The sequence below is a fragment of the Trachemys scripta genome, chromosome 3 (assembly GCF_013100865.1).
Source record: "Trachemys scripta elegans isolate TJP31775 chromosome 3, CAS_Tse_1.0, whole genome shotgun sequence".
Classification (NCBI taxonomy): Eukaryota; Metazoa; Chordata; order Testudines; family Emydidae; genus Trachemys; species Trachemys scripta.
In genome coordinates this window covers 68819329-68846405 of record NC_048300.1, presented here as the reverse complement: position 1 = coordinate 68846405, position 27077 = coordinate 68819329, and the positions used below count along the sequence as shown (strand labels likewise).

Genomic DNA, 27077 nt, shown 5'->3' with positions numbered 1-27077 from the left:
TGTAACAGAAACATCTTCAAGTTTCTGCTACATAAAAGGGATGCAATTCTTGCATGCATATGCCTGCCCAGGCAATAGTTCTTCCCATTTTTCACAGTAACATGTCTGATAGTATAAAGAATATTTTAAGAGTCCAGTACAATCCAATGTCATGAACAGCAAAGCAGTAACTGTGACATTATGCACTAAAAACACTGCAATAATACTATGCTATTATTTCACTAATAGCACGGTGATATTGCTGTTTCTAAGACTTTTAAGCTTTCTAAGTGAGCTTTCAAGGCACATTTTTGATCAATAAAACAAAGAACATTTACTCAATCCCAACTGACTGAGCAGACAAGTATATTTAGGTTGCAAAGCTAAGAAATAAGGAACTGCACAGTTAAGTTTTCAGGATTTTTTAAAAATAAATAATTAGTAGACTTTTAAATATTTGTCATCAAGCTTTCTTTCTGAAAAGTTTGAATGTCAGTGGAATACTTATGAGCAAATAATCATAACAGAATTTTTCATTAATTCTGCTTAATGAAATCACCACATAGATTTTACTCCTTTGAAAAGCTATTACCCACTGCTGAATTCATTTTCATTTGAAATGTCATTGGATCTGTAGTCTGCAATAAATCAACATCTGAAATCAACTGGAACTTTGGTTGACAAAAATATGTGTGTAAATATTTTACTGATGTATTACAAAACATTTTGGTTTATATCAGAGTATGGACTTAAAGTTGAATCCAGGGTCACAAATCAGTATGTTAAATAGAGTATCTGTGTATGCTGCGTATCTAGCCATTAATGTGCATCTTCTTTAGCTCTCATGAATGTGATTATAGCAAAAGGATTTTTTTATGTATCCAACAGAACATTTGCTGTTTTGATTATCAAGAGTGATTCAACTTTTGTAAACAAATGAATGTACAGTCTTATAAATTGTGTAACATTACCCAAGATGTTTTTTCTTTCAAAGAGCAAGCTTTTGGAACATATGAAGCCTTCAACTGTATAATAACGTAACACAACTGCAGTCAGTATACTTACTGTAGGATCATTTAAATTAATTGTTTTACTTTTTTAAGACTCCATCCTGCAAAGAAATGTGCTACCACACTCTCCTGTACAGATGCAACAATGACTTCAACTGGACTCCACAAGACTGCAGGGGTCCACCCATGACCTCTGTGAAAGATTGAAGCCTTAGGAAATAAATATAGCTGAAATTATTCACTTTACCTTTCAGCCTCTTCAAGTAAACTGGAACATCACTCTTAATACTTTTGGAATCCTCCTCTGTTGCTTCCCATATCATTCTAGGGGGATTGTTCTGTGCTAGCCAGTCAGCTACTTTGCTCTCAGCAGCCATCATCACAGTTTGAAGCCCAGAAAGGTCCTGTCCACCAGGAGAAGACTTCTTCGGCTTGTGGCGCTGATCTGAAGTGAATTTTGTCACATGATCTTTGATAGTTACTTTTCCTGGAGTGGTGTCATCAAATTCAATGGTAAATGAAGCATGCCCTGCACCTGCTGCATGTGAGGTTTGGGTGTCTTTTGTTGGGATTTCATGAATAGTGCTCTCTGCTATTTGTGAAGGTTGCTGGAATTCTTTTGTAGGAATTTCAAAGTAACTTGGCTCCCTACAGAAAGGATAAAGTTCTTCTTCATTTGCAGCTGAAGATTTCTCCTCAACTTGCTTGGCATCTGTGCTGCATCCTATTAAGAAAAATGAAAAATAGATTTCACAATACTAGGGAACTTCAGGGTCTTCAAGGAATTTCAGAATTCCTATAAAGGCCACTGTAGTAATTCCTGGAAAACAGCACAAGCCCATGCAGAAGACTGAACAAGGTACTTCTGGAACTGTAAGTTATTTTTGCTACGTGAAAAATGTCACTGAAGAGAGGACAGCCATGACTGTAAGCATGTCAAGCTGGCAGAAAGTTATCTTAGAATTTGTCAAAGAAAATTTGCACTCCAACAGATTTGTGGATGATGGAAGGAGATTCATATTAATAGCAACATTGCAAATAGTTCAAAAAATCATAAGAGCTAATATTTTGAAAAATAATATTGCTATTCAGAGCTACCTGGAAATCATCAAAAAGCAACTGACTAGATTTATGGAACAGGTGTCCTGAATTAGATGGGGTTGATATGACTTCATTTCCTAAGCAATACAGTCAGTATAATTTTTCATAGCAAGACTGTTCGGAAAAATAATTCAAATATGAATGCAAGATAAAAATGAGCTCCCATGTGAAAGTTAAAACAAAGAACAAGAATAGGCATTTGAGACTGTTTTATAATACAAACATGTTCTATATTTTTACAAAAGATAAAGCCGTGAATTATAAACTAAATTCCTAATGATACGCGCCCCTATTTCACTGAACACACTTTATAAAGCACAGGAAAAGCAGACTGGAAACTACAGCAGCCAAAAGAATTCAGGAATTTAATAAATTTCATGCTTTTGAATGGAGCAAAGAAAACAGGGGGAGTGGGATTGGAAATAAGTGTCCCACTGCACATCCTGAATGAATGTTAAAGTAAAGTTTTCATGCGGCTGCTAGCAAAGCGATCAGTATCCTTTTAGGAAACTAGCCTTTACACGCATTTGGCAAAAGAAATATACCAGCCAAAATATCTGATATAAAGATGCACCATATGCAAGAGATATTCATCTAAAAGTTAATAGCAGCAAGCCAGACTCCAAACAGCATAATTCAAATGGTTCTCACACTTTTTACATGATTCATATTAAGATTTGTGGAAAAGGATTTTAGGACACAGAGTACTAAAAATCCTATTAATATATTCATCATGTGGCTGAAAACAGACAAATTGTATCCACCTGAGATAGTTAAATTTGTACCTGAAATCTGTTATTTAGCCAGTAATGTAGCAATGTAAATAAAGGATTGTACAAATGAATTATAAATATTTCCTGTTATTTTTCAGGAAAGATTTGCTTTTTTGAGAAGTCTTGATTTATTTTCAGCATCATGTGTCTTTAGAGAAAGATCAAAAAAATGATGAAACCACAGAAAATAGGATGGGTGCTTTGATCCTGGAAATATGGACTACTTTGAGAGTAACATAATGGTTGGAAAAGTTCAAGAATGAACAATGCTAAGGAAGGATGAGAGGATTAATGTACATCCTCCCCTTATTCTCACGCTTGGAATCTTACAGAATAAGATCTCTTAAAACAATTTGTATGCCTTGTACTAAGTTACTTTCTTTAGTAAGTAGCTTTTTGCAGTATATATTTTTTAATCTATTTAAAAGTACAAACTAGATCAGATCAAAAGTAAAATTCTTCTCCTGACTTTCATATCAAGACACCATTTCTTGTATAAAGTGAGGTCTTTAAATAGCCCGAAAAAAACATATTGGAATACATAAAATGTGATCTGAATTCTTTAAGACTGGAAGTCAATCTAGTTCAAACCTAAATTATGACAAAGAATGAATTTATTTCAAATAATTTAGGTAAAGAAAAAGGTATGATGAGTAATTTTTAAAAAAATTCAAAATTTCCCCATACAAGCCAAGAAGTGATTTCTCATAAAACAGGTGCGAATATTTTTAAAGTAAGCACAAAAACAATTTAACTAAATATATTAGCTAAAAAATAGGAACTTTTTTCAAACTACAACATTTGCAATATTGTGTAGGAAGGTGAGATTTTCAATGATTAAGAAGTACAAGAAACAAAATGTAATATAGTTTTAATCTTCTATTTTCCACTGTAGTATAAGCAAAAACAAAAAAGACCCAAGTTTCATGTTGATGGCGATCTCCTTTCGGGGAATGCTCCAACTATGTTATCGTTTTAAATTAAATTACTGGTATTATATTAGATTCGTAGAGAGTAAAATGAGTAAGTGTGTAAAATAGCCTCACCTTTGCCTTCAAAATACCATACAGTAATCCACACTGCCCAAGCAAGCTGTGCACCAGGAAAACGTACAGTACTGAAATGTAACTACATAAACACTTAACATTGAAGTGCTTCATCACAACAATTTCTGAGTTAAATAGGAACTACAAAAACGCATTTGTGAATGGATTATAAATCATCATTGTGGTGGAGTGGTTGGGGAGAGGACAGCACCAGGCTGGTGTGGGGAGTGCAGGAAAAGGCAGAGGAAGGAAGCAATGTCCTGGTCTTGCATCAGAGGAGCACAAGGAAAAAAACAGTTGGTGCTTAGCGCTGGAGAGCAAGGCGAATGAGGCTGGATAGTGGGAGAAGTCAAGGCTGATGCCACATGAACTGCATGTGCAGGGAGCCCGGATGGGGAAAAAGCCTATCTTGGGAAGTAGAGTCTGAAGATGTGTGAGAGGGCAAGGAAGGTTGTGAGCGCGGGGAGAGGAGGGGTGGGGGAAGCAGGAGTTGAGAGCAAGTTTCTTGGTAGCAAAGGGGGCAGAGGATAAAGGGGTGTATATGGAGATGAAGAGCTTCCACCCTGCACAGTTCCTCAGCTAGGAAACAGAACGAGGCAGCAGCTTCTGGGAGGCAAACAGGGAAGCAAATAGCATTGCAATTGCCACAGGGATATTGTGTAATTGCAAATGGAATAGGGAGAGTTGGGAGCAGAGGTTGTGTGAGTGATCATGATTGGGCAGGAAGGCTGTCCACTAGACACTTGCTTCCCTAAGCAGTGGTGCACATTATAAAAGCGTTTGGAGAATACCTGGCCTAATACATTATCTCATTTGAAAACAAATGGATTCAGAAAATTATTTTACTGGAATGAACTCAAAATTTGGGTAAAAAAAAGCAGCAAAACTCACTTTGTGCCCTTACTGGCACCAAGTTTTACAGCTGTGTTGTTTTTTTATTGTTTTCTTTTTTTGAACATACACAAATAATCATGGGGCCCTAAAATTCCATTTGTCCTGCAGGACAAGAATGTATGTATATGTACTCATGGTTATTAAATGGAATTCATTTGTTGGCCTGCAAGACTGGAGATTTTGTTAAGGCACTTGAACTGCACTTCTGAAAAACACGTAACAGTTTTAGGAAACTATTTCCACAATATTCAGGTTATTTATTATTTAAAAATTCTCTTCTGTACTTTGCATAGTGTGATTTAATATATTTTCCACCTTAACAATACAAAAAATGACCTGATATTGCATAGATTTTTCAAAAGAATATTTCAGCAAAAGTGGAACAAAGAAAGATCTGCAGTTACTGTCCTTTCTTCTATTTTAGCAGACTAGTTTGCTACTGGACAAAATAGTTACAAGACTATATATAAACTGATAGCTTTTCCATGTTCTCTTTTAAATGACAAAGTCACTCCATCAATCCAGATGCTAATGTTAGAGACAGATAAACCTAAAAGCATGAATTGGAGATCAGAACAACAGATTTACATGCCAGTAAAATAATCCAAAATGCTTGAAAAGTCTTGTTAGCGACTATTTGAAAACAAATGTAACACAATTTTTCAGAGACAGAATCTAAGGTGTGCCAATATTAGTACCTAATGGAATCCCATTCTTCTGATCTCTTATCCTGTTTTTCCCCTGATTTTTTTCCAGCCTATTGCTTTTTCTTTCATATTTCCTCTCTCCTTTCCTTTATTGGCCCTTTTGCTTTTCATAGGTCACAATTTTCTAGTGACTTTACTTTATGTCCTATATTTACCATGAGGTCCAGAAAAATCTATATAATAATTTATCGCTATTAAATACAAATATTTTCCCACATTTTAATGTTCTAGCAACTTGTCTTTTAGCAAATGTGTGAAGTTGCTCTCTAAACATTTTTTTAAATCTTTTGTACATCATTTTTCATAAGTACTAAGTTAACTAAAAATTACAAAAAGAAAATTAGAAGCTATCTTTCATTGTCTAAATATTTTAAAAGGTTCCTGTTCTACAAAGTTCTGAATGCCTCCTGTGACATGCTGTGCATGTTCACTTCCATAGCCTTGCATAGGCCTACATAAGCATTACTCACACTTATTCTAGGTCCCTATACCTCAAAATATTTAAACAGTCACTTAAGTGTTTTGCTGAATTGAGGCCTTACTGTTTAATTTTCAGGATCACTCAGATGTCTTCTTAATTTATCTTTCAGGGATTTAATATTCTACTGTTGCCTTAGAATGGCAGTTTTTTGTTATCTGCAAAGAAACTTTACATATAAAAATACTTTAAAGTTACCCACTGTTGGAATTCAGAAATATTTAGTTCCCTATCATAAAAAGAATTGTATGAATAACTTAAATAATGTTCTTTTCAAAGCCTTAAACTGAATTTAAAAAATTAAGTTTTTGGTCTGCTATTCCTACACATTTAGAAATTCAGATTAGGAGAATTAGTGATGCCAAATTCTCCAGCAATTAAACAAACCACAAATAATTGTTTTTGGGGGGGGAGATGGGGTGAACGGAGGAGGTGTGATGAGAAGAGTTAGATCCCAGTATACTTACCACTATCAGAGAAAGCTAGAGAAAATGAGTGTACTTTGAACTCAGCTCAAAAGTAGCAGTATTGGGTCACATATGAAGTCATACTGCATACACCATTTCATGGATCCATAGAGCATAAAATTACATCACCGTATTTCTCTACACAAAAGCACAAGGATGTGCCTTTTTGGAATTGAGTTCACTGTGCTCTGTTTACTACAAAGATTTTCCATTAGAGTTTCCATTAAGGTTGAAAGACAGTAATACCAAAATAATCTCATTAACTTGAGACTTTAAAGGCTAATTTTACAGAGCTGGTTTAGCAGCGACAAATCTCCCATATCAATCTCCTCATTAAACCATGCTCCATCTATTGTAATGTATACTTTACCTTCTAGTCAACAGAGAACATTTTTTTTTCAAATTGTTAAAGTCTGATGGAGACTCTTATTTAGATTAATTTATTAAAATGTTTGGGTGTGTGTTATTGAAACAAAAGTTTGAAGAATTATAAATATGAGAATCTATCATTTACTTGTTCTAGACCAGTGGTCCCCAAACTGTGGGCACACCCCCACAGAGGTGTATGGAGTAATGTGTGTGGGTTGGGGGGCATGGCAGGGCCTGGGCCAGCCCCCATGAGGGGCGGGGAGGAAGTGCAATTCAGCCCCGCTCCGCCCATTGCTTTGCTCCTGGCCGCGCCCCTGCTCCCAGCACCCAACCTCGGCTCCCTACTGTGGCTCCCAGGGAGGAGGGGCGGATCTGGTAAGGGGGGGTGCATGATCAAAAAAGTTTGGGGGCCACTGTTCTAGACAGTTTTGCATTAAGAAGGCTGTTTCAAAGATCTTTTATTTGTTTGTGTTAAATATCTGAGATAATGATTTACCATATACAAAAGCAAATTATGTTACATCTACTATCTCAGCTGGTCAGTGCTGGACTGCAGGTTAGGTCTAAAAGGTTGAAACAACATTCAAGGAGATATGAAATTTCACAGAAGTTCCAGTTATAATAAATACAGAATGTTTCCATCACACATGGATTGTTTTTCCAATTTCTGCCTCAATGTACTTATGCTGAAATGTCAAGACACTCAAAGAAATTATATGCAAGTCTGTTGAAAAGCAACAAAAAAACGTTTTAATGGAAGGATGAAAACTTTAGGGGGAGCAAGCCTAGGAAATTATGCACCAGTTAAGTGGTCCGAAAAAGGCTATGTAATAATTTATTTGGTATTAAAGTGTGTGAAAATATTTAGTAACTTTGGAACAGTTCCACAGCAAATACTAGTATGACAGGAAAGCAGGTTTTCTGGGGGAGGGAAGCCCACTAAGGTATACCACATAAAACAAAATTGTTTGTTCTGCACATGTCAGAAGACAGACAGGATCCAAGGAATGTGATTTAATTAGGTAATACCTTTACTAAACTTAACTCATTAACTCAACCTATTCAGCAATAAATTGTACAGTGCAGATCATGGTTCCTTCTTTAATTGTTTCCACCTGGTAGAGGGCTGCCATTAGCTTCCCAGCCCTCCACAGTGGGTTCCCAGCCCATTGCTGGGAACCCACCACTCTCTCCTCACATGAGGGTTAAGTGTCTGGGGAAAGAGGGTTGGGCTCCTTGCAGAACCAAACTTTAGGAGCCCCTATTCTGTTCCTCAGCTTCTTTAGGAAGGTCTTGAAGGCTACTACAAATGCCAGTTTATCAGAGAACTGGACCTCTAAGGAGCAAATACCTGCACTGAACCGTGCCACCTGTTACATTACGACGGCTTGAAGCTTACCTCCTGACCAGGTCTCTGAGCTGTTGTGGGGATGCCAAAAAGCCCACTCCCCCATGCTAGCCAATCTGACAGTGATGGTAAAATTCGTTCCCAGTCACAAAAAGCAACTATCATAATGCTCACAGTAGACCAAAAAAACCCAATCCTACCCTAATTCCAGGTATGGGAGAGAGGGAGCAGTTAATCCAGAAATGAGATGGGATTCAGGCTGGAAGACCAGGGCTACACTCCCCCATGTGTGCAGGGGCCAATGGGCATCACCTGAGCTCTACCAGCCCACCCACCAGCTCAAGTGATGTCATCCGCCTCACCTGCCAGCCAATTCCCTCCCAACCTCAAAGGGAGAGAGGACACGTAAAGGAGCCACAGCTCATTTCTTCCTGCCAGTCCAGACGAAGCCCTCTGTCCCCTCAAGATGGCCTTCCACCTGACAGGTCTACTCAGGCATTCTGCCAACACTAATAAACATTCTACATAAAGAGAAGTTGAAACACATGGAGACCGAGTTTGAAAGTCTTCTGATAACCTAAAGGGATTGAAAATAGTGATTTTATTTTCTTAGGTGGGATCTTAAAGTTCTATATCCATGCAATTTGAATCCTTTTAGAGAAAGGAACCAAATATTCACCAATATAGGGTTTGTGGTTTTTTTGTTTTGTGTTTTTTTTTTTTTTTGGGGGGGGGGGCTTTAATGCTCTTGTACAACTTTATTCACTTAAGTCTGTTGACTATATTCTTCTGTCACAAGCTGAATTCCATTTTTGTTAGAAGTAATAACCCTTCAATTTAAACAAAGAAGCTATTTGCACAAATATTTTTATTTAATCTTTCTTACAGTAATTCTGTTTGTAGAAGGTACCTTGAAAAGGTATTTCAAAGGTAATATGGAACTGTTTCACACAGTGAGATGATGCACATTATGTATTCTCCTGTGAGGCTACATGCCCAAATATTTTTTATAACCTTATATCAAAATTTTGTCTAACCTTGCCATTCTTCACTTTGTTTGTAAATTACCACAACTGAGCACATTAAACAAATCCTTTAGACTTCCATTCATTACTGAGTTCTTCTCTAGCACAGACAAACTTTTTCCTTCCATTCTACTGCTAAGGCAGGTTTTGATTTCATTGACCAGTTGGTTTAATCAGATGTTGGCTTCTCTTATCTGCATTTCTTTGAATTCAGAGAGCACTGTAGAAGCTACTCCTCTCTTTCACAAAGTACTTATGCTAGTATGAAGAAAGCAATTTTAATGTATGAATAAAATAAGACAACAAATTGCACATCATTCTGGAGTACTTTCCTACCTTGGGTGCGATCTTCAGAAGTCACCCAAAGAGTGGTGTTATTTCAGCACAATATATATCCTGCAGAGATTCTTTTTAGTTTTATTTAAAAAAACAACACAGTCCTATATAAAAATTACAACAAAACCACAGAATTACACAATTTCACTTTTCAAAATGTGGCATTAAACTAACAAAAATGGATACAAGAATTTTTTTTAAATCCCTCTTAAAATTACCCTTCTTCATTTGACTTTTGTTTCCTTAGTTTTCTTTTAAGAAAACTATCCTCCCCCATGTTCACATACAATGTGACTCCTCTGAATCAGAAGACCAGTCAGGACTAGTGACCTATGGAGTGAACAATGCCATAAATGTTGGCATCTGACCAAGTGACAAAAAAGGAGGTGGCAGAGGTAACACCATGGAAGAGACAGAAAGATGGAAGAGTGGAAGATTTCATGACCAGTGTTTTACAATCCCCCAATTTTAAAAAGCAAGAAGGTGGACCGCCCTACCACTAAGACCATATACTTCATATTTTAAAGGTAGGCCCAATAGAGATGGAGAAGGTAAGAGCTCAGAGAGCTTGAGGGAGAAAAGTGCTATGATTCTAAACCTCACTGCTTTCCACTTGCCTTCACAGACAGCAACAGACATTTTTCCTTACCCAACCCCACAACACATGCAATTTTCCCTATGGAGAAAGGAATGGAGACAGAAACACATATGACAGCTGCTAGTCACTTGTTTTTCTTCAGAAGGCAGTCACTGATGACTGTTATGAGAACAGAGAACCTGAATAAAACTCTACCATCATTGTTACAGAACAAAACCCCCCAGAGTTCAGGGAATTCTACCTCTCCCTTGCTAGGGAACTGGGACCCAGGAGTGAGAATGCTGCACAAATGATATCTTCAGAGAAATATTTTTTTTTAATTAACATGAAGTGCAGGATGGTGAACCTACAAATGAGTTATGTTACCTCAGACAAGTATTCACAAACCCTTTATATCATACCATCACGCATTTTATTTATTCCACATAAAGTACAGATGTTTTGTAGTGAAGTTTAAAGAGTTTCATGCAAATTATTGTGACTATTTCTGTATACCTATGCCTGTAAAACTAGGTGTCTTAGTCAAATCGTAGAAGACTCAAGAAAAGCCATAAAAACTTTAGAATGTGACAAAAAACTTTTTTTTTTTTTACACAAAAAAGTCATCACTTTAAAAGAAACCTTTGAAGGTCTTCACCCAGTCTCTACCCACTAATCCAAAGCCCTAATGGTGAAAGCTTTATTCCATTAGGGGGTGGAAATTCAAGGCTGCCAAACTTGCATATAGTCCCCAAAGGTCCTAAGATATTGGATCTTAAGTTCACTACATTTTTAAATTATTTTGGGTTATTTTAAGAGACATCTAAGGCTTGCTCCAACCCCTATCTGGTAGGAGAGATGATGTAAGGAAGGAAACAAAAATCATTCCAATTTAAAAAAAAAACAAAAACAAAAACAAAAAAAACACAACACCTTCAAACACAAACACCCCCCCACCCACCTGCAAAGTAAGGCTCCCAAATCCATGTATAGGAACCTAAATAAAAGTGGCTTGGATTTGCCTTGATTTAAATAGGATTTGTGAATGTTTAACAATTTCCAAAGTGAGTCCACTTTTATTTAAATGCCCTCATGATGGATTTAGGAGCCTAACTTTAGGTACCCAACTTTAGGTACCCACGTTTCTAAGTTTTGGCCATATATTTTACACACACTAACTTTTAACAGCATAACTAGTAGAAATGGAAAGTCCTAGATTAGACATCACGGAGGTGAATTTTCTTGCAAATTTAACATATAAATCAGACCATGCAAATATATATTTTTTTCATTAAATATGGACTAACATTAATGTTGATGAAACACTAAGGAATGACAGTAGGACAGAATGTTGCCAGAAGGAATCTTGTACTGCTGGCATCCACACAGCAAAACAAAAACAGAACCATTTATTTTCACGGTCAGAGATATTGATTTGGTGACAGTGTCCATTACAATGGCTTAATTTTTATTATACCAAATGACAGATGTCGATATCGGATCGATATTAGTTCAGAAGAATGACTTTACTCACTATATCCACTAGTAAGCTATTGTACTGTGTACAAAGTGATTTAGGTAACAAACTCTGTACTCAGAACAGTACAGTTCTGTTATTGTTGAACTGCTATTTATGAACAATTTTTTTTTTTACTAGCCAAACTTATCCTAGCTTTTATCAGTGAATAACTGTCAGCAATCCAGAAACCTGGCTGGTTAACAAAATCTCATTTACTAGAATTTGGATTAAATGTGTAGTGGATATTATGTGGAATCAAATAATTAAATCTATGTCTGGGTTGAATTGGCAGGCGTGCTGAAACAATGTGTATAGTGGGGGTGCTGAGAGCCATTGAACCAAACTGTAAACCCTGTATATGATGGAAACCACTTCAAAACAGGGGGTGCAGAAGCACCCCCAGATCCCCTAGTTCTAGCACCTATGTGAATTGATATTAAACAGAGTGAAGTTGAGAAATTTCTCAAGCAGTCAGAATCTCCAACATGTATTTATATCCTTTTTGTTCATGTAAGCACAGCTTTATTAAATATTTGGAGAATAACTCTGTCCACTGCATCATGACAGGTTTCAGAGTAGCAGCCGTGTTAGTCTGTATCCGCAAAAAGAAGAACAGGAGTATTGTCATGCATCATGACAATAGTTGAGGAGAACTAAAGAAGGCATTCACAAAGGGCAAAATCCTAGCTCCATTAAAATTAATGGGAGTTTTTGCCTCTGACTTCAATAAGGCCAGGATTTCAGCCATAGACTCCAATATGATGAAAATCTGAAGTACTTTGCTGTCAAAAACAGTGACAAAAAACAGAAGGTCAACAGAGAAAGGCCACTCTGCAGCCTAAAGTTCAGATACTAGTGAAGCAACAGTATTTAACAGTTATAAAAGAACATACAAAATTGATTAATAAGTCATTAATTATTGAAAAACAGTCATCTTTCTTTTATACCTCCGTGGGGTCCCACATTTAAGAGCTACTTACTTACTAAAGAGTAAAAAAGATACTACAAATTGAAATGTTTTCTGAACAGTCTCACCTGAAGCTCCTGCTTCATGTATTTTTTCTTCATGTTTGACATCCTGTTTGCAACCATTTTTTTCATCAGCCTCATCCTCACCCCACCAGGATGGCTGTCCATACAAAGGTGTACCACGAGGCATGGCAGAAAGATCTATAAAAATATTCCAAAGCCAAAGAAATTACTTTTTTACTTCATGTAAGATATTTAGATACAAGCAACAAGGAGAAAGAGCAGTTCTGATGGATCTTGTATGTTGAAAGTTGAAACAGTTTGATTGCTTGTTTCCTCAAATACAAAACAAATTTAATGTCTGGACAAGTGACCTGCATGCTAAATATAAAAGCTTACTAATGATCTGACCAAAACTGCTTGCTTAGGAATTTATGCAAATACAAGTGACTTACATCTCGCTGCTACTGCATAGTATTTTTAAATATTATTTTCAGCTTTCATTTAAAGACAGATCATCTCACCATCAGCACATTATCAAAAGCTATCTGCTACCATTTCTGTGAAATGATTCTTTCTTTTACCCACATTGACCTTTCGCTGGAATACCTATCACATGGAAAACTGATCAAATTTTGTAATGCTGCCAAGGTTTCAAATAGCTGGCAGTTACTAAAGAACACCAATACGTACACACTTATATATTAGTTAGTTCGACTACGCTATTTTTAAAGCCATATTTAACTAAGAAAATATAACTATCAAAAAAGAACAAAATCTTATTATTTACTTATTATATACATAGTACAAGTATCTGAATAGGAAAGGGTTAAGTAAGAAATTAGATATGAACTAGTTATTCCACCTCCATGACTAACCAGTCAGTTGAGCTCTGACCTGCTCTCCATATTAAGAACAGTTCATATTTCTTAAGACAATATTGCACCCAATTAAGATGTGGCAATTTTAATATCATACAGATGTTCTAACTGAATATATCTTAACTTCTTTTATATTGTGTTTCAACACCAGATACCTCAGTGACTGTGTATATATGTGCCCTCTATGGTAAAAACAGCTCTGTTTCCTTTTCTGAAATCCCAAATCTCTATCATTTTATATCAGACATTTTTGTTTGGCGCACAAAATAGAGTATCTGAAAGTATTATATGTTTTGACAGTAATATGCACTATTTGCATGCTAGGAAATAAGGACTATTTGAGAACTTCTACCTTGTTAGCAAATAATGGTTTGTTCAGTAGTGTTCAAAGAGTTAAATTTCACCCACAAATAAATGGATGGGTGCTTCAAATGTTTAATAAAATTTTAAATATCCATATATCTAATTATTTTTCTTCCAAAACAATGTTCTTCTACCTTAGAATATACTGTAGTTTAAAAAAACCCAGCAACAAACGATAGAGTGAATTTTAGTTATTTAACTGCATGAACAATAGCAAACACTTATGTATGTAACAAGTGGCTGAAGAGAAAATCAAGACCTCAATACACTTCTGAGTAGAGCTGGGAAATTTTTTTCAAATAGTTTATTCAATAAAATGAAATGTTTTCAGGGTGCTTCAGATAAGAATGAGAGAATGTGTGCGCCCCTTTTTTTTTTTTTTTAGACCGATGGTTCGGACACTTGCTTGGCAGGTGGGAAAACCAGTCTTGAATTCCCATTCTAGAACAGGTATCTGAATTAAGATGTTCCCTTCCCAGGTGAGCATCCTAACCTCCAAACTATAGGCTATTCGGGGGTGGGATACTCTCAATCTCTCCTGTTGAATATGTTCCATTTTGTATAAATACTTAAATATTCATAGGAGCAGAATTTGAACCCAAGTCTCTCCCTTAGCAGATGAGTGACCTAATCAGTAGGCTATAGGGTATTCTGCTCTCAATTGCTCATAATGAAGCTGTTCCAACTTTGCAAAAATATTCATGGGTGGGGGAGGGGGGAGAGAGAGAACAAAACTGTATAGCCTGTTGATTAAGACGCTCACCTGGGAGATAGGAGATGTGGATTCAAATCCATCTTCTGAATCAAACAGAGAGAAGATTTGAATCCATATCTCCTACCTCTCAGGTGAGTGTATGTTCTCTGGGACAAAGACTGTCCTCTTCTTCATTGTGCTCGGCGCGGTGCAAACACAGGTGTCCTGGTCCATTATCAGGGTCCCTAAACGCTAGAGCAGGGGTCGGCAACGTTTGGCATGCGGCTTGCCAGGGTAAGCACCCTGGCAGGCTGAGGCAGTTTATTTACCAGCTGACGCGGCAGGTTCGGCCTATCGCGGCCCCCACTGGCCACGGTTTGCCGTCATGGCCAATGTGCCAAACGTTGCCGACCCCTGCGCTAGAGTAATACAAATAATATTAATATAACCAGAAAAAATAATCAATTATGCTATAACCTACTCAAACAGAAAAATATTACAGAAAAATACAATGAAGTAGAACTATCAAGAACGGAAGCGTACTAAAAAATATTACTGGTTAACTGAAAAGTCTCATTAGTGAATAAATTCAATGAAATGCCACTCTACCATGGCTAAGGTTCACAAAAGTTTGCACTGGGTGTGATGGCTGTGTGCAGGAGAAATGCTGGAAATTCAGGAATCTCAGAGCAAAAAACGTATGCAAGTTTTTATATTCATGTCTGGATGCTGTGATAAAGAAAGCTAGAAATTCTGAAGGTTATTATTAAAACTTTTTAAAAAAAGAATATATATATATACTTATTTCTTTAAAAATCTCTTCTGCAATGTGTCTACAGTATCTGACAAAATATCTGAGGAAAGAAAAAACCTGCCTTCTCTAATTATACATTGTATTGCTACAAAAATTGATCTCACCCATAGATTTTTCTTCAGACTTCAATGCTTCTGTAGCTTTGTGATGCACTTCACCTGTGGCATCTGGTACCTTTGGCTCTGCACCTGTGGAGCTGACTGGCTTTGATCCTTCTGCCTCTGAGGATTTTTGGGATAACTGGAGTTGACTTGTAAATTTTTCATGCTAAACAACATTTAAGAAAAAAAGATAAAAATCTCACAACTAAAATAAACTGCACAAACTATAATTATACATATAAAGAGAAGGGCAGAATACATAAATAAAGGTGTGACAGACATGAAATTTGGGAAATATGAGGACTTCAAAAGACTATTATATCGAAATGTGCCAGAGAGGCATGGACTTCTGTTATAATAGATGTTCAATGCCTTTTCAGTGTCCTGGCTTGGTGAGTTGGTTTCCTGGGGGACTGGGCGGTTAATACAAAATCCCCAGGGCCAGTTACGCAAAAACTCAGCCTTTGAAGCTTTGCCCCCTGAGGAGAAGAGCATTGACTAGTGTTACCTGTTACAGTCGGCCAGAGATCAAATGCCCAAACATTGATGAAATTTAATAGTAAAAAGTGTAAGGTGATGCATTTGGGGATGACTAATAAAAATTTTAGTTACAAGATGGGGACACATTGGTTAGAAGTAACGGAAGAGGAGAAGGACCTAGGGGTCCTCGTAGACCGCAGGATGACTATGAGTCGACAATGCGACGTGGCGGTGAAAAAAGCCAATGCTGTCTTGGGATGCATTAGGCGAGGTATATCTAGTAGGGATAAGGAGGTCCTGCTTCCGTTGTACAAGGCGCTGTTGAGACCTCATTTGGAGTACTGTGTGCAGTTCTGGTCTCCCATGTTTAAAAAAGATGAACTCAAACTGGAACGGGTGCAGAGAAGGGCCACTAGGATGATCAGAGGAATGGAAAACCTGTCGTATGAAAAGAGACTAGAGGAGCTTGGGTTGTTTAGTCTGACAAAGCGAAGGCTGAGGGGGGATATGATTGCTATCTTTAAATATATTAGAGGGATTAATACGAGGGAGGGAGAAGAATTATTCCAGCTTAGTACTAATGTGGATACGAGAACGAATGGATATAAACTGGCCGTGGGGAAGTTCAGGCTTGAAATTAGACGAAGGTTTCTGACCGTCAGAGGGGTGAAATATTAGAACGGCCTTCCGAGGGAAACGGTGGGGGCGACGGACCTGTCTGGTTTTAAGATTAAGTTAGATAAATTTATGGAGGGAATGGTTTAATGGTAAAACATAGTAGTCAAGGAAAACCAAGCAATGGTAGGTAAATTGTATAATGGCTGACAGGGGTCAGGCTGGAGACTCTTGCCTATATGCTCGGGGTCTTACTGATCGCCATATTTGGGGTCGGGAAGGAATTTTCCTCCAGGGCAGATTGGCTGAGCCTCTGGAGGTTTTTCGCCTTCCTCCGCAGCATGGGGCAGGGATCTCTAGCAGGAGGGTTTCTGCCGATTGAAGTCACCTAAAACAGGATTGGGGACTTCAACAGCAGAGTCCAGGGAAGGGGTAGGGACGGTTTTATGGCCTGCAGCATGCAGGGGGTCAGACCAGATGATCATAATGGTCCCTTCTGACCTTAAAGTCTATGAGTCTATGAACTCTATAAAGAAACAGCTAAACTGTCCCAGGGTGTTCTTACTCTTGATCTGAAACATGATGTGAAATTGTAAAACCAGGAGTGAAAACCCAGTGGAGGGATTTCAAAGACTGAAACCTACCGAAGCCAAATGCTGGAGGTGGAGTGACTTCTAGTAAGCTTTTAGCATACGTGTAGATCAGCTTGATGATGTGGGTGTGTTGTTTTGTTTTCTCTTTAATTTTAATGTTTTGTCTTTGATGCTTATGACTCAAGAGTAAATGTACTTTGCTTTGTGAATGCTGGTTGATAACTGGTCTGCACTGTTGTAGTCTAGCACCTGGAGAAAGAGTGAACCACTGCTGGACCCACGTCAGATCTGCTGGAGAACTCACCTAAAACCTGGCCTGGAGGTCTGCCCGTGAGAAAGGTGACCGCTAAAAAACCTGAAACCTTAAGTGGTTGCCCTTGAGAAGGCAAAGATGGGGGGAGGGGAGGCCAAAGGTGCAGTTAATCCTTAAACTGTGACAATAGTGATTGCACGTTATTACCTTAAGGGCTTCTTCAGGGACCCTCATTTCGCCTCTGACTACAGTAAAAAGATTAGTATGTATGAAATGATAAGGAAAACAACCTGAAAAGTTTCATAGCTCCAAAAAAAAATTTACACTACAGACAGAAAGTCTTACTTTAAGATAAGCCGCAGCAAAAAATAGAGATTTTTTCTTTAAAATGGAATAAATGTAACTTAATAGGATGAAAATACCAAATATTAGAAATTTCATAAATTCTTACTTTGCTTACTTACAAAAGCTCTCTCAAAACCCCTGATAGTCTCATCCAGCTGCTAAAAGGTCTAGAAAATACTATAATGTAGTCTCATATTATTAAGATCACTGTTTTAAAAAAAAATTACACTTTTGACTAACATATTATGAAGTACATTTGCCAAAATAAACACATTGTGATTCATTACTTGTAATAAATATAGTACAATATGTACAATAGCTACAGTATGTACCTTGTAAATACAGTAGTACAAAAGTGACTAGTCCTTGCTGTGAAGAGTTTACAAATTAGGCATACAACAAGGAATGACAGTAAACAAAGGTTTGGGAGGACAAGGATTGACCATGAGAGATCATGAGATATACTTATGTATCAGTGTATGTGACCAACAGTTATGTCACCATCTTATTCTTTTTTCCCATTTAATATACACCTCTACCCCGATATAACGCGACCTGACAGAACACGAATTCGGATATAACGCGGTAAAGCAGCACTCCGGCAGATCAAAGCAAGTTCGATATAACGCGGTTTCACCTATAACATGGTAAGATTTTTTGGCTCCCGAGGACAGCGTTATATCGGGGTAGGAGTGTACTAACATTTAGCGCGGTGTCTACAATTGGAAAATGTATCTGTGCTTAATTGAAAGTTCTCTTTTTTTCCCCAAGTAGTGAGGTCCACAGGGTACCACAGTCTACTTGGAGTGTGGGGCTAAAACAAGAGTCAGTCTTTGTCTGCAAGGTAACGTCCTAGCCCCCTGAAGTTAGCTCCAGTTATAACATCTTCCATAGGCAGGAAAAATCAATTGTACTTTCTTAAATTACAGATTGTGTTAACTATACTTAAAAGAAAAAGCACAATTTATACTACTGCAGAGCATGGGCAATGTCCCCTAATGAAACAAACCCAAAATCTTTGGATGTAAATTTCCATCTCTATTCTGGATTATCTGTTTGTTTGCAGTACAGGCCAGATCTGTGGAACTTATTACTCAAAAAAAGGGCATTTCTGATAGGCACACATAAGTTTTTGTATTCTTCATCATGCTCAAGTCCACAGATCCATTACAACTGGATTTTCACAGGATTGCAGCTCCAGGGTAGGACACAAACTCATCCTTTAAACATGGACATCTAAAATGAGGTATTTATTTACCCTCCTTCTTCATCTGACCACTACAGTGTGAAGAAGACTTTTTCCAAAAATGAAATTGACTAAAGACTGAATGACCAATATACTGAATTTACGGATGGCCATGAAGCTGCCCAGCAGATCTTAATACAGGTAACATGAGTACTCAGATTGTCAGTGCTCCTAACTACTGGATTTTGATGCTTAACAGAAGGAGGAAAATTTCTTGAATTTACTTTGGGAATGAATGAATTGTTAAGACTACCTGTCTGAATTAAAAATACAACACAGGGTTTCACTGGAGAAACATTTGGATTTCAAAACTCATCTGATTGGAGACACCAGCTATCCAGAGGTCTACTTTAATAGATAGGAAGTGAAATGATAGCTCCTGAAGGAGTTCAATCTGGATAGTGCAGTAAGGAGCTGAATGAGAGATTCCAAGGTCGTGTGCTGACTTTTTGAGGCTGGAATATGGGTTGTTGCCCTAAGGAAGCATTTAATATTGGAATTTACACAAAACTTCCTTTTCTTGAACAGGCTATTAACATTACACTTATATCATTATACTATACCTCTATACATTAGAGAGATTTCACCCTTTTGCTGGGACATTCATACATCCACATTAAGGCCCTCCTGGAGGAACTCAAGGCTATGTTTCAGTTCTTTAACACTGAGTTTGCACCAGCCAAGAGAAGAAGTTTTCTATGTTAACTTCTGTTTCAGGTCCATGAGAGTGATGATAATCATTTCATCGAAGTGTCCATTTTGAAGCTGTCTGGTCCTGGACGAAGGAATGGTTTTTCCAGTAGCAAACCTTCTCTATGAGATAGAGACACTGGAAGGTCCATTGTTAGGTTAAGCAAACTCTTTAGCTAGAAAGACAAAGGGTAACATGACCGCTCTATTCTTCCTATCCTTTTGTATGGTTCTAGGGAGCATTGAAAAAGCTGAGAAGGCATGTAACAGATTCTTACAAAGCTGGGCAATGTGATTATTTACCACCTCCCATACTAGGTTCTGACACATGGAGATGCCAAAGGCTGTTATTGCGATTTCATTATACAAACTGGAAAACCACCAGCCCACCAAACTGACTTAAAATGAGGATATTTCTGGGTGTACATTTCACATTGCTTAATCTCACTTTTACCATATGTAAGTCTTGTTGTTCATCTCCCTCTTGATGGGCAACATACATAGAGACAGGAAATTTTGTTCCACTCAGTGTAGGAGAAGTTGATTTTCTCTCTGGAGTTGGGCTGATTATGTTCTTCCTAGTTCCTTTATGAAAACCTCACCAGAGACATTGACCATAACAACCAGCACAAATTAATTCCATATTTCTCTTTGAATTAGAGTTTAAAGCATTTATATGAAATATAGTGCAAGTTACAAGGTATTTATCAGCATTCATTAAGTAACCAGCATTGTCTTCCTCAATGTGCATGTATAGCTGTTCGCTACTGATTCTTCACCTTCTCTATGTTACTGCTGCTGTTCACTAACATTTCACTGAAATGCATGGAGTATTATGAAGATGGGCATGGTACTTTCAGCAGCACAGCTAATATCTGATACTAGTGGGAACTTGTAACATTCAGCAACAATTTAGTTGTCTAAAGTTCTTAGGTTAGCCCTTGTTTTTCAGAGAACGTTCCTTAGTCCATTGATTTGCCACTGGGCATACTACTACTACTTCTAAAACTACTTCTAAAATTGGTTCTCGTCAATTCATATTTTCTTAATGGGCAAAGGAATATATGCTGCAGATTTACTTCTAATAAATACTAAAGAAATATGAAAAGCACGCAAATCAGATCACTTTATGATCAGTTAAACTAAGAAGAGCGAATATACTTTTACAAGAAAAATACATTGCAAATAGCTGTACATTTTTATAACAAGGATATCATAGCCAAATCTCAATTTATCTTCAAGCTTCAGAGTAATGTATGTCTGTTCAGGAATCCTCACATCATTCACAAACGTCTACAAAATAAAAAGGAGAAAACAGATCTTGTTATACTTCAAAATGTAATAAAACTTCCAGTACCAATCTAATTTTGCATAAGAGGTTGCAGCACTACATAATTAACATTACTGGTTAATGATGCATGATCCTATTGGTGAATTAAACAATTGTGTAGAGCTATTACATGCCTAACAAAGTATTTCAAGAAGAAAGTGAAATATTAGAGCCAGCAAATCAGGGTGGTATAATCAGACTAACCTTGTAAAACTTATTACCATTTTAATCTTATTAGTAGTATGTACGGGAATTGTTCATTACTACAATATGCTGTTCCATCAAATATTTTTTTCCTGGTAGCCTTGTTTATCCAATCCATAGAGATGTTCAGTTTTGGAGTTATTTTAAGAATGTTAACTGACTCTTTTGTGAAAAAATTAAACGAGGACTGGACATGAAATGGCATGGGGTCAGAAGTACTGCATTGCTGTGGCACTGCTTGTCTAGTTCTGCAAAGACTAATCTTTAATCTCAGAAAGAAAGGCTTTCAGTGCCAGGAGAATTGTTTAATTGATTAGGTCCATATGAAATCTAATTTCTTCTGATGTCCAGAGGCCTTATATTCAAAGATGGCTTGGATGACCACCATATTCTAAACTGGAGGCATCTATAATTACATGATTTTGTAATAGGATGGCACAACTTAAATGGATGCAAGCATCTTGGAGGTTGGGAGCCCCCACCTCCCAAAAAAACCACCCACAAAATTCTTGAACTATTAATGTATGCCCGGAATTTGAATCTTTAAATATTTGTTTTGTCCACTTAAATCTAATTTTGGATGAAACTTGCACTTTTCCTGAGAATACAGAAATGAAACTCCTTCCCCAAAATGTTAGTGGAACCTTTTCTGGCTGCCGGAATTAAGCAAAGAAGCCATTTCTCTGTCTAGTTTTTCATAAGATTGCATGTCAGCATGGTACTTGAGTGTCTTTCATGAGAAATGAACACAAAAATACCTGTTTTTGCCTGTCCTGGTGGCAAGAAAAAATGCTTACCTACCTTTCGTAACTGGTGTTCTTCGAGATGTGTTGCTCATGTCCATTCCATGTTAGGTGTGCGTGCACTGCATACAACGCTGCTGGAGATTTTTCCCCTAGTGGTATCCGTAGGATCAGCTCTGGCATCCTCTGGAGTGCTGTGCTCATGCACCGGTATATAAGGCACTGCTGGCCCTGCATGCTCTCAGTTCCTTCTTGACATCAACTCCAACGGTGGAGTAGGAAGGCGGGTCATGGAATGGACATGTGCAAAACATCTTGAACAACAGTTATGAAAGGTAGGTAACCATTTTTTCTTCTTCGAGTGCTTGCTCCTGCTGATTCCATATTAGGTGACTCACAAGCAGTATCCCTGGAGGTGGGCTCAGTGTTCACAGGTTTGCGGCTTGCAACACTGCTCTACCAGAGCTTACATCATCCTTGGTTTGCTGGGTAACGGCGTAATGGGACGCGAAGGTGTGGATTGAAGACCAGGTCACGGCTCTGCAGATGTCCTGTATTAGTACCTGCACAAGGAAGACTGCTGACAAAGCTTGAGCTCTGTTGGAAAGAGTGGTCATGACAGCTGGCAGTGACACCCCTTCTTGCTCACAGGGGGGGCGCGGGAGGGATCATGACACACCTCTCGGACACCTCCACCAAAGTTGGATGGGAGAAATGTCTCAGGATCGCAGGGAACCCCCATGGATTCCAGCATTGCCACTGGACTGGCCATTGACTCAGGGGCCACAGGCCCATGGGCAGAACAGTGCCCACATCCGGTTGGTATGCCGGTGATGGTGCCTCTTTTGCAGGGGCGCAGTCTCGGAATCCAGTGAGGATTCCTTGTAGGAAGACTATGGGAGCGCACCCGAGGCACACTTCTAATGGCTATGACAGGCTGCCGGGGAGTGATGCTCCGGGGACTGGCTATGGGAGACTGGTGATCGGTGCCAGGAGTCCGGGGATTATCGTCGAGACTCTGGTGAGCGTCGTCTCTGCTCAGGAGATTGGTGCCACTCCGGGGACCAATATCTGGGTTCCGGCAACCAAAGTCTAGAGTTGGAAGCATGGTGCTGGGGCTCAGGTGATCGGCTCCTGGGGGACAGTGACCATTGCAAGCCAGCTGGGGAATGCTATCTTGAGGTTCAGGATGCACTCAGATATGGTAGCCGGTGCCATGTAGGGGAACACTTGGGGACACTAAAGCAGGTTTGCCCCACAAGACAACTATCTTAGCTGGCTTGGTAACTGACTACCGATTACAGGGTGTAGGCAGGACCAGCAAAGCCATGAGGTCCTTAGCTGTCTGGAAGGCCTCAGGCATGGACTGAGCCCTAAGATGTGGCACAACTTTGCCGGGTGCACTGGGCGGGTCCCAGACTGAGCTGGTGAGATTGCACACCTCTGCAGGACAGAGAGGCCTGATGCGGGTCACAACTCTCTTTCTAAGTCTTTCGTATTCCCCGTGGGCACCAGGGAGCACCCTATCTTGGTGCACTTCTTTTATCTATTTCTTGGTGCGGGGGATGCTGAATAGTGCCGAGGAGGACACAGTGCTGGAAGAGCACTGAGGCGGACATGTTCAGTGCCGAGTCTGGCCGACTTGGGTCGGACATCGATCTCAGAGCAGCTTTCATCAGGATGTCCCTTTCCTTTTGGGTTCGCAGGCAGAAGCCCCTGCAAATCGTGCACTTACCATGAACGTGGGCTTCCCCGAAACAGTTAAAGCAGCTGGAGTGAGGGTCGCTGACCGGCATGGGCTTAGCACACACCGCACATGGTTTGAATCCCGGGGCATGCCCCACCCCGGGAACAATGTCCCGTAAGGGGACTAACTAATAGTGAGAAACTATACAATACTTAACTGTAACGAAAACTACTAACAATTGTTTACAACAGGAATCAGAAGAAATCATTAGAGGTTTGCTGAAGCAAAAGCACTGTTCCAGCAACCATCATGGGCAGTAAGAAGGAACTGAGACGGTGTAGGGCCGGCGGCGCCTCATGTACCGGTGCATGAATTGGCACTCCAGAGGGTGCCAGAGCCGAATCTATAGATACCACTAGGGGGAAAATCTCTGGCAGCAGTGCATATGGCACGCCCACACCTAACATGGAATTGACATGATCAAGCACTCTAAGAAGAACTTCATCTGTGAAGTAACTATAAAAGTAAAGCGAAAGCAAAAAAGTACTTCTTTTAAAGAGAAAAGGAGAAGGAGAAGTAGTAATAACTACACTAAAGATATGTTTACACTACCCTCCGGATCGCGGGTAGCGATCGATCTATCGGGGATCAATTGATCGCGTGTAGTGTAGACGCGATAAATCGATCCCCAATCGCTCTCCTGTCGACTGCTGAACTCCAGCTCGGCGAGAGGCGGAAGCAAAGTCGACGGGAGAGCCGCGGCCGTCAATGCCGCGCCGCGAGGACGCAAAGTAAGTGATTCTAAGTCGATTTAAGATACGTCGACTTCAGCTACGCTATTCTCGTAGCTGAAGTTGCGTACCTTAGATTGATCCCACCCCCCTAGTGTAGACCAGGCCTAAAACTGACAGGTAAGGCACTATCTACTAAGATTCTGCAGATTCTGTCCCTGACCAAAGGCAGTAGATAAGGAACTGTGGGGTGGTCAGACTGCACAGCACTATATATACATCCCACTCACAGTGGGGGGAGGTAAGCATGTGCAGTCTGACAGGCACTGCTGATGAAGATCTTCGATCCCAGGTGCAGGGGGCGCAGCCGCACCTACAGTTGAGCACCCACAGGGACATCACTGGAAGAAGAACCTGCACTCTTATTGGAAATGTTTAAGCACAGGTATTCTCCACAAGCAAATGTACACAACTAAGCTATAAAGCACCTTTACCAGGAATACAGCCACTATTGACATGGATTTTGGAAATACTTGGGTAGCAGCAGACAGTTCAACGGGCAAGACTGCAAACTGATATGGGTGCTGTTGACTAGAAATCATAGGAAACTCCTGTGGCTTTGATTGACAGTCACATGAAAAGCCGAGGGTAACGTACCAGCCACGAGAATCCAGGGAGGGTATTATGGAGGCTAGAGTGACCATGAGAATCCTTATTTGCTTTACCTATGCAAATTTCACTGGTTTAGATGGGTTGGAGATATGGTTAAGGCCTTTGGATAAGGAAGTAACATGAATAGAAACATTTCTCTCAGCGGAAAGGGCCTTCTCTATAGATCCCAAACGGAGGAGAGACTGCTGGAGGAGGACAACCTTGTGAGAGTGCTTGTTGAAGAGAGACAGGGAAGGCAGGAGGGAGGGATGGAAATAAACTGCAGTGTTTTTCCCTGATCCAGAGTACTAAGAACCCATCAATCTGTGCTCATAAGGACCCAAACTCACGGAAGTAGGATAACCTACTGGGGAAGAAAACAGGGGAGAGAAACTGGCACGTAATGATCTAATACTCTGACCTCAACAAGAGAATCAAACAGGCTGCTTTGCAATTTCCAGACTGTGTTGAAAAATGCATCATGGAAGAAAACTGAGGAGGTGGAGTTATCCTGTATGCCCCCCTTCCCCACACTTTTCCTGAAGTGGTGAGGCTGCATAGGTGAGAAGAGCAGGTGTCTCTGGAGACTCTGAGGGTGAAACTGTTTTCTTTTAGGGAAAGGAGTGTAAATTCCCAATGATTTCAGCATGGCCCTCAAATCTTTGAGACTGAGGTGCTTTTCATCCATCTTCTGTGAGAAGAGAGGAGATCCTGGATAATCTGCTGGACCTCCTGCAGGAGACCTGATGATTGAAGCCATGAGCACCTCTGCTTAGTTATTCCAGATGCCATGGCTCTGTCTACCAAATCTGTCCAATCTAAAACAGCTATCAGAGGTCTAGACACCAGTTTCCCACATTCCAAGATGGACTGGAATTTCTGCCAGGCATTCTCTGGCAACCTAAGAACCCCGTTGAACCCATTGTCACAGAGGGAGAAGTCCTATCTGGCCAGTAAGTCTTGTTGTTTAGAGATACAAAAATGTAGGGCAGCTATGACCAACTACCAAAAAGGTCTAGTCTCTTTGTGCCTTTGTCCTTTAGGATAAAAGGCCATCCCTGACGCTCTTTCATTCACTGCTGAAACAACTAAGGAATAGGACAAAGGGTGGGTGTAAAAATGTCCAAAGCCCTGCAAAGGGACCTGGGTACCTTCTTAGTCCTTTTAGTGGTTGGAGGCAGAGGATGGCATTTGCCACAAAGATTTTGTAGGTTCCACAGTGCCTTCATTTATAGGTAGATCCACTTGAAAAAAATCCTACCGAATACAGTATGTCCACCTGCCTATGGAAACTCTCCTGAACCACTTAAACCTGAATGCCAAGAGAGGTAGCTATTTTTGTTAGTAACTCCTGGTAAGCCCTGAGGCCCTGTAGTTGCCCTGGACAGGAGAACAATCCTCAGCACCATATCCTTGTCAGGTGATGATGAGACATGCAGAGAAAGTTGAGTCTGAGCGTCTTGTACTGAGGTGGATTGAGATTCCAAAATCTGAGGCTCAAATTGAGGTTCCTGCTTGGTATTGGCATCATCATCATTGGTTTCCTCCTGGGAACCAGCCCAATGTCTGTTGGGGATCTATATAAAGAATCAGGATATCTGGTAATGGGAGGCAAGCCCAAATGGTTCCAGTAAGGCAGTTGGTAAGGCACAGGACCCCAGCCACAACCACTCCAAGGACCTGAGATCAGATCAGAAATTCAGAAAATCTGATAGGTACCAGGAGTGGAATCCTCATTATGAAGGTGAGTATCATCTTCTATTGCAGATGTGAGGGTCATCAAAACTTACCTCAGACTCCGAGGAGGACCCTGAATCCCCTGACCATGGAGGAGCTGCACCAGTTAATGTCAAGGTGAGGTGGCATCTCTCTGAAAATGTTGGTACCAGGGACAGCATGCTGGGTTTACCCTGTACTGTACTGAGCAAGGAAGTGCTGGACAGTCTGAAGACGTAGCGGCACATGGTATCTAGGGCTGAATTTCTCTTAAAAGTAAGTCTGTAGACAGCCTAAGCAGGAACCAGTACCAGCTGGTGTGTCTCCGGAGGTTCTCAGACT

The 27077-nt window shown here is 39.6% G+C and overlaps 1 protein-coding gene across 9 annotated transcripts in view; it reads right to left on the bottom strand.

Moving 5' to 3' along the window:
- The window catches only part of CEP170 (centrosomal protein 170), a gene marked incomplete in the record, with an annotated part of 185383 nt that overhangs the window by 91773 nt on the left and 66533 nt on the right, over positions 1-27077 (bottom strand). For 8 of the 9 annotated variants that reach the window (XM_034765012.1, XM_034765013.1, XM_034765016.1 and 5 more), the window contains 5 exon segments: positions 1237-1713; positions 12665-12799; positions 15455-15617; positions 17600-17658; positions 20888-20966. In XM_034765012.1, the coding sequence (XP_034620903.1) occupies positions 1237-1713; positions 12665-12799; positions 15455-15617; positions 17600-17658; positions 20888-20966 (913 nt within the window). 9 annotated transcript variants of the gene reach the window in all.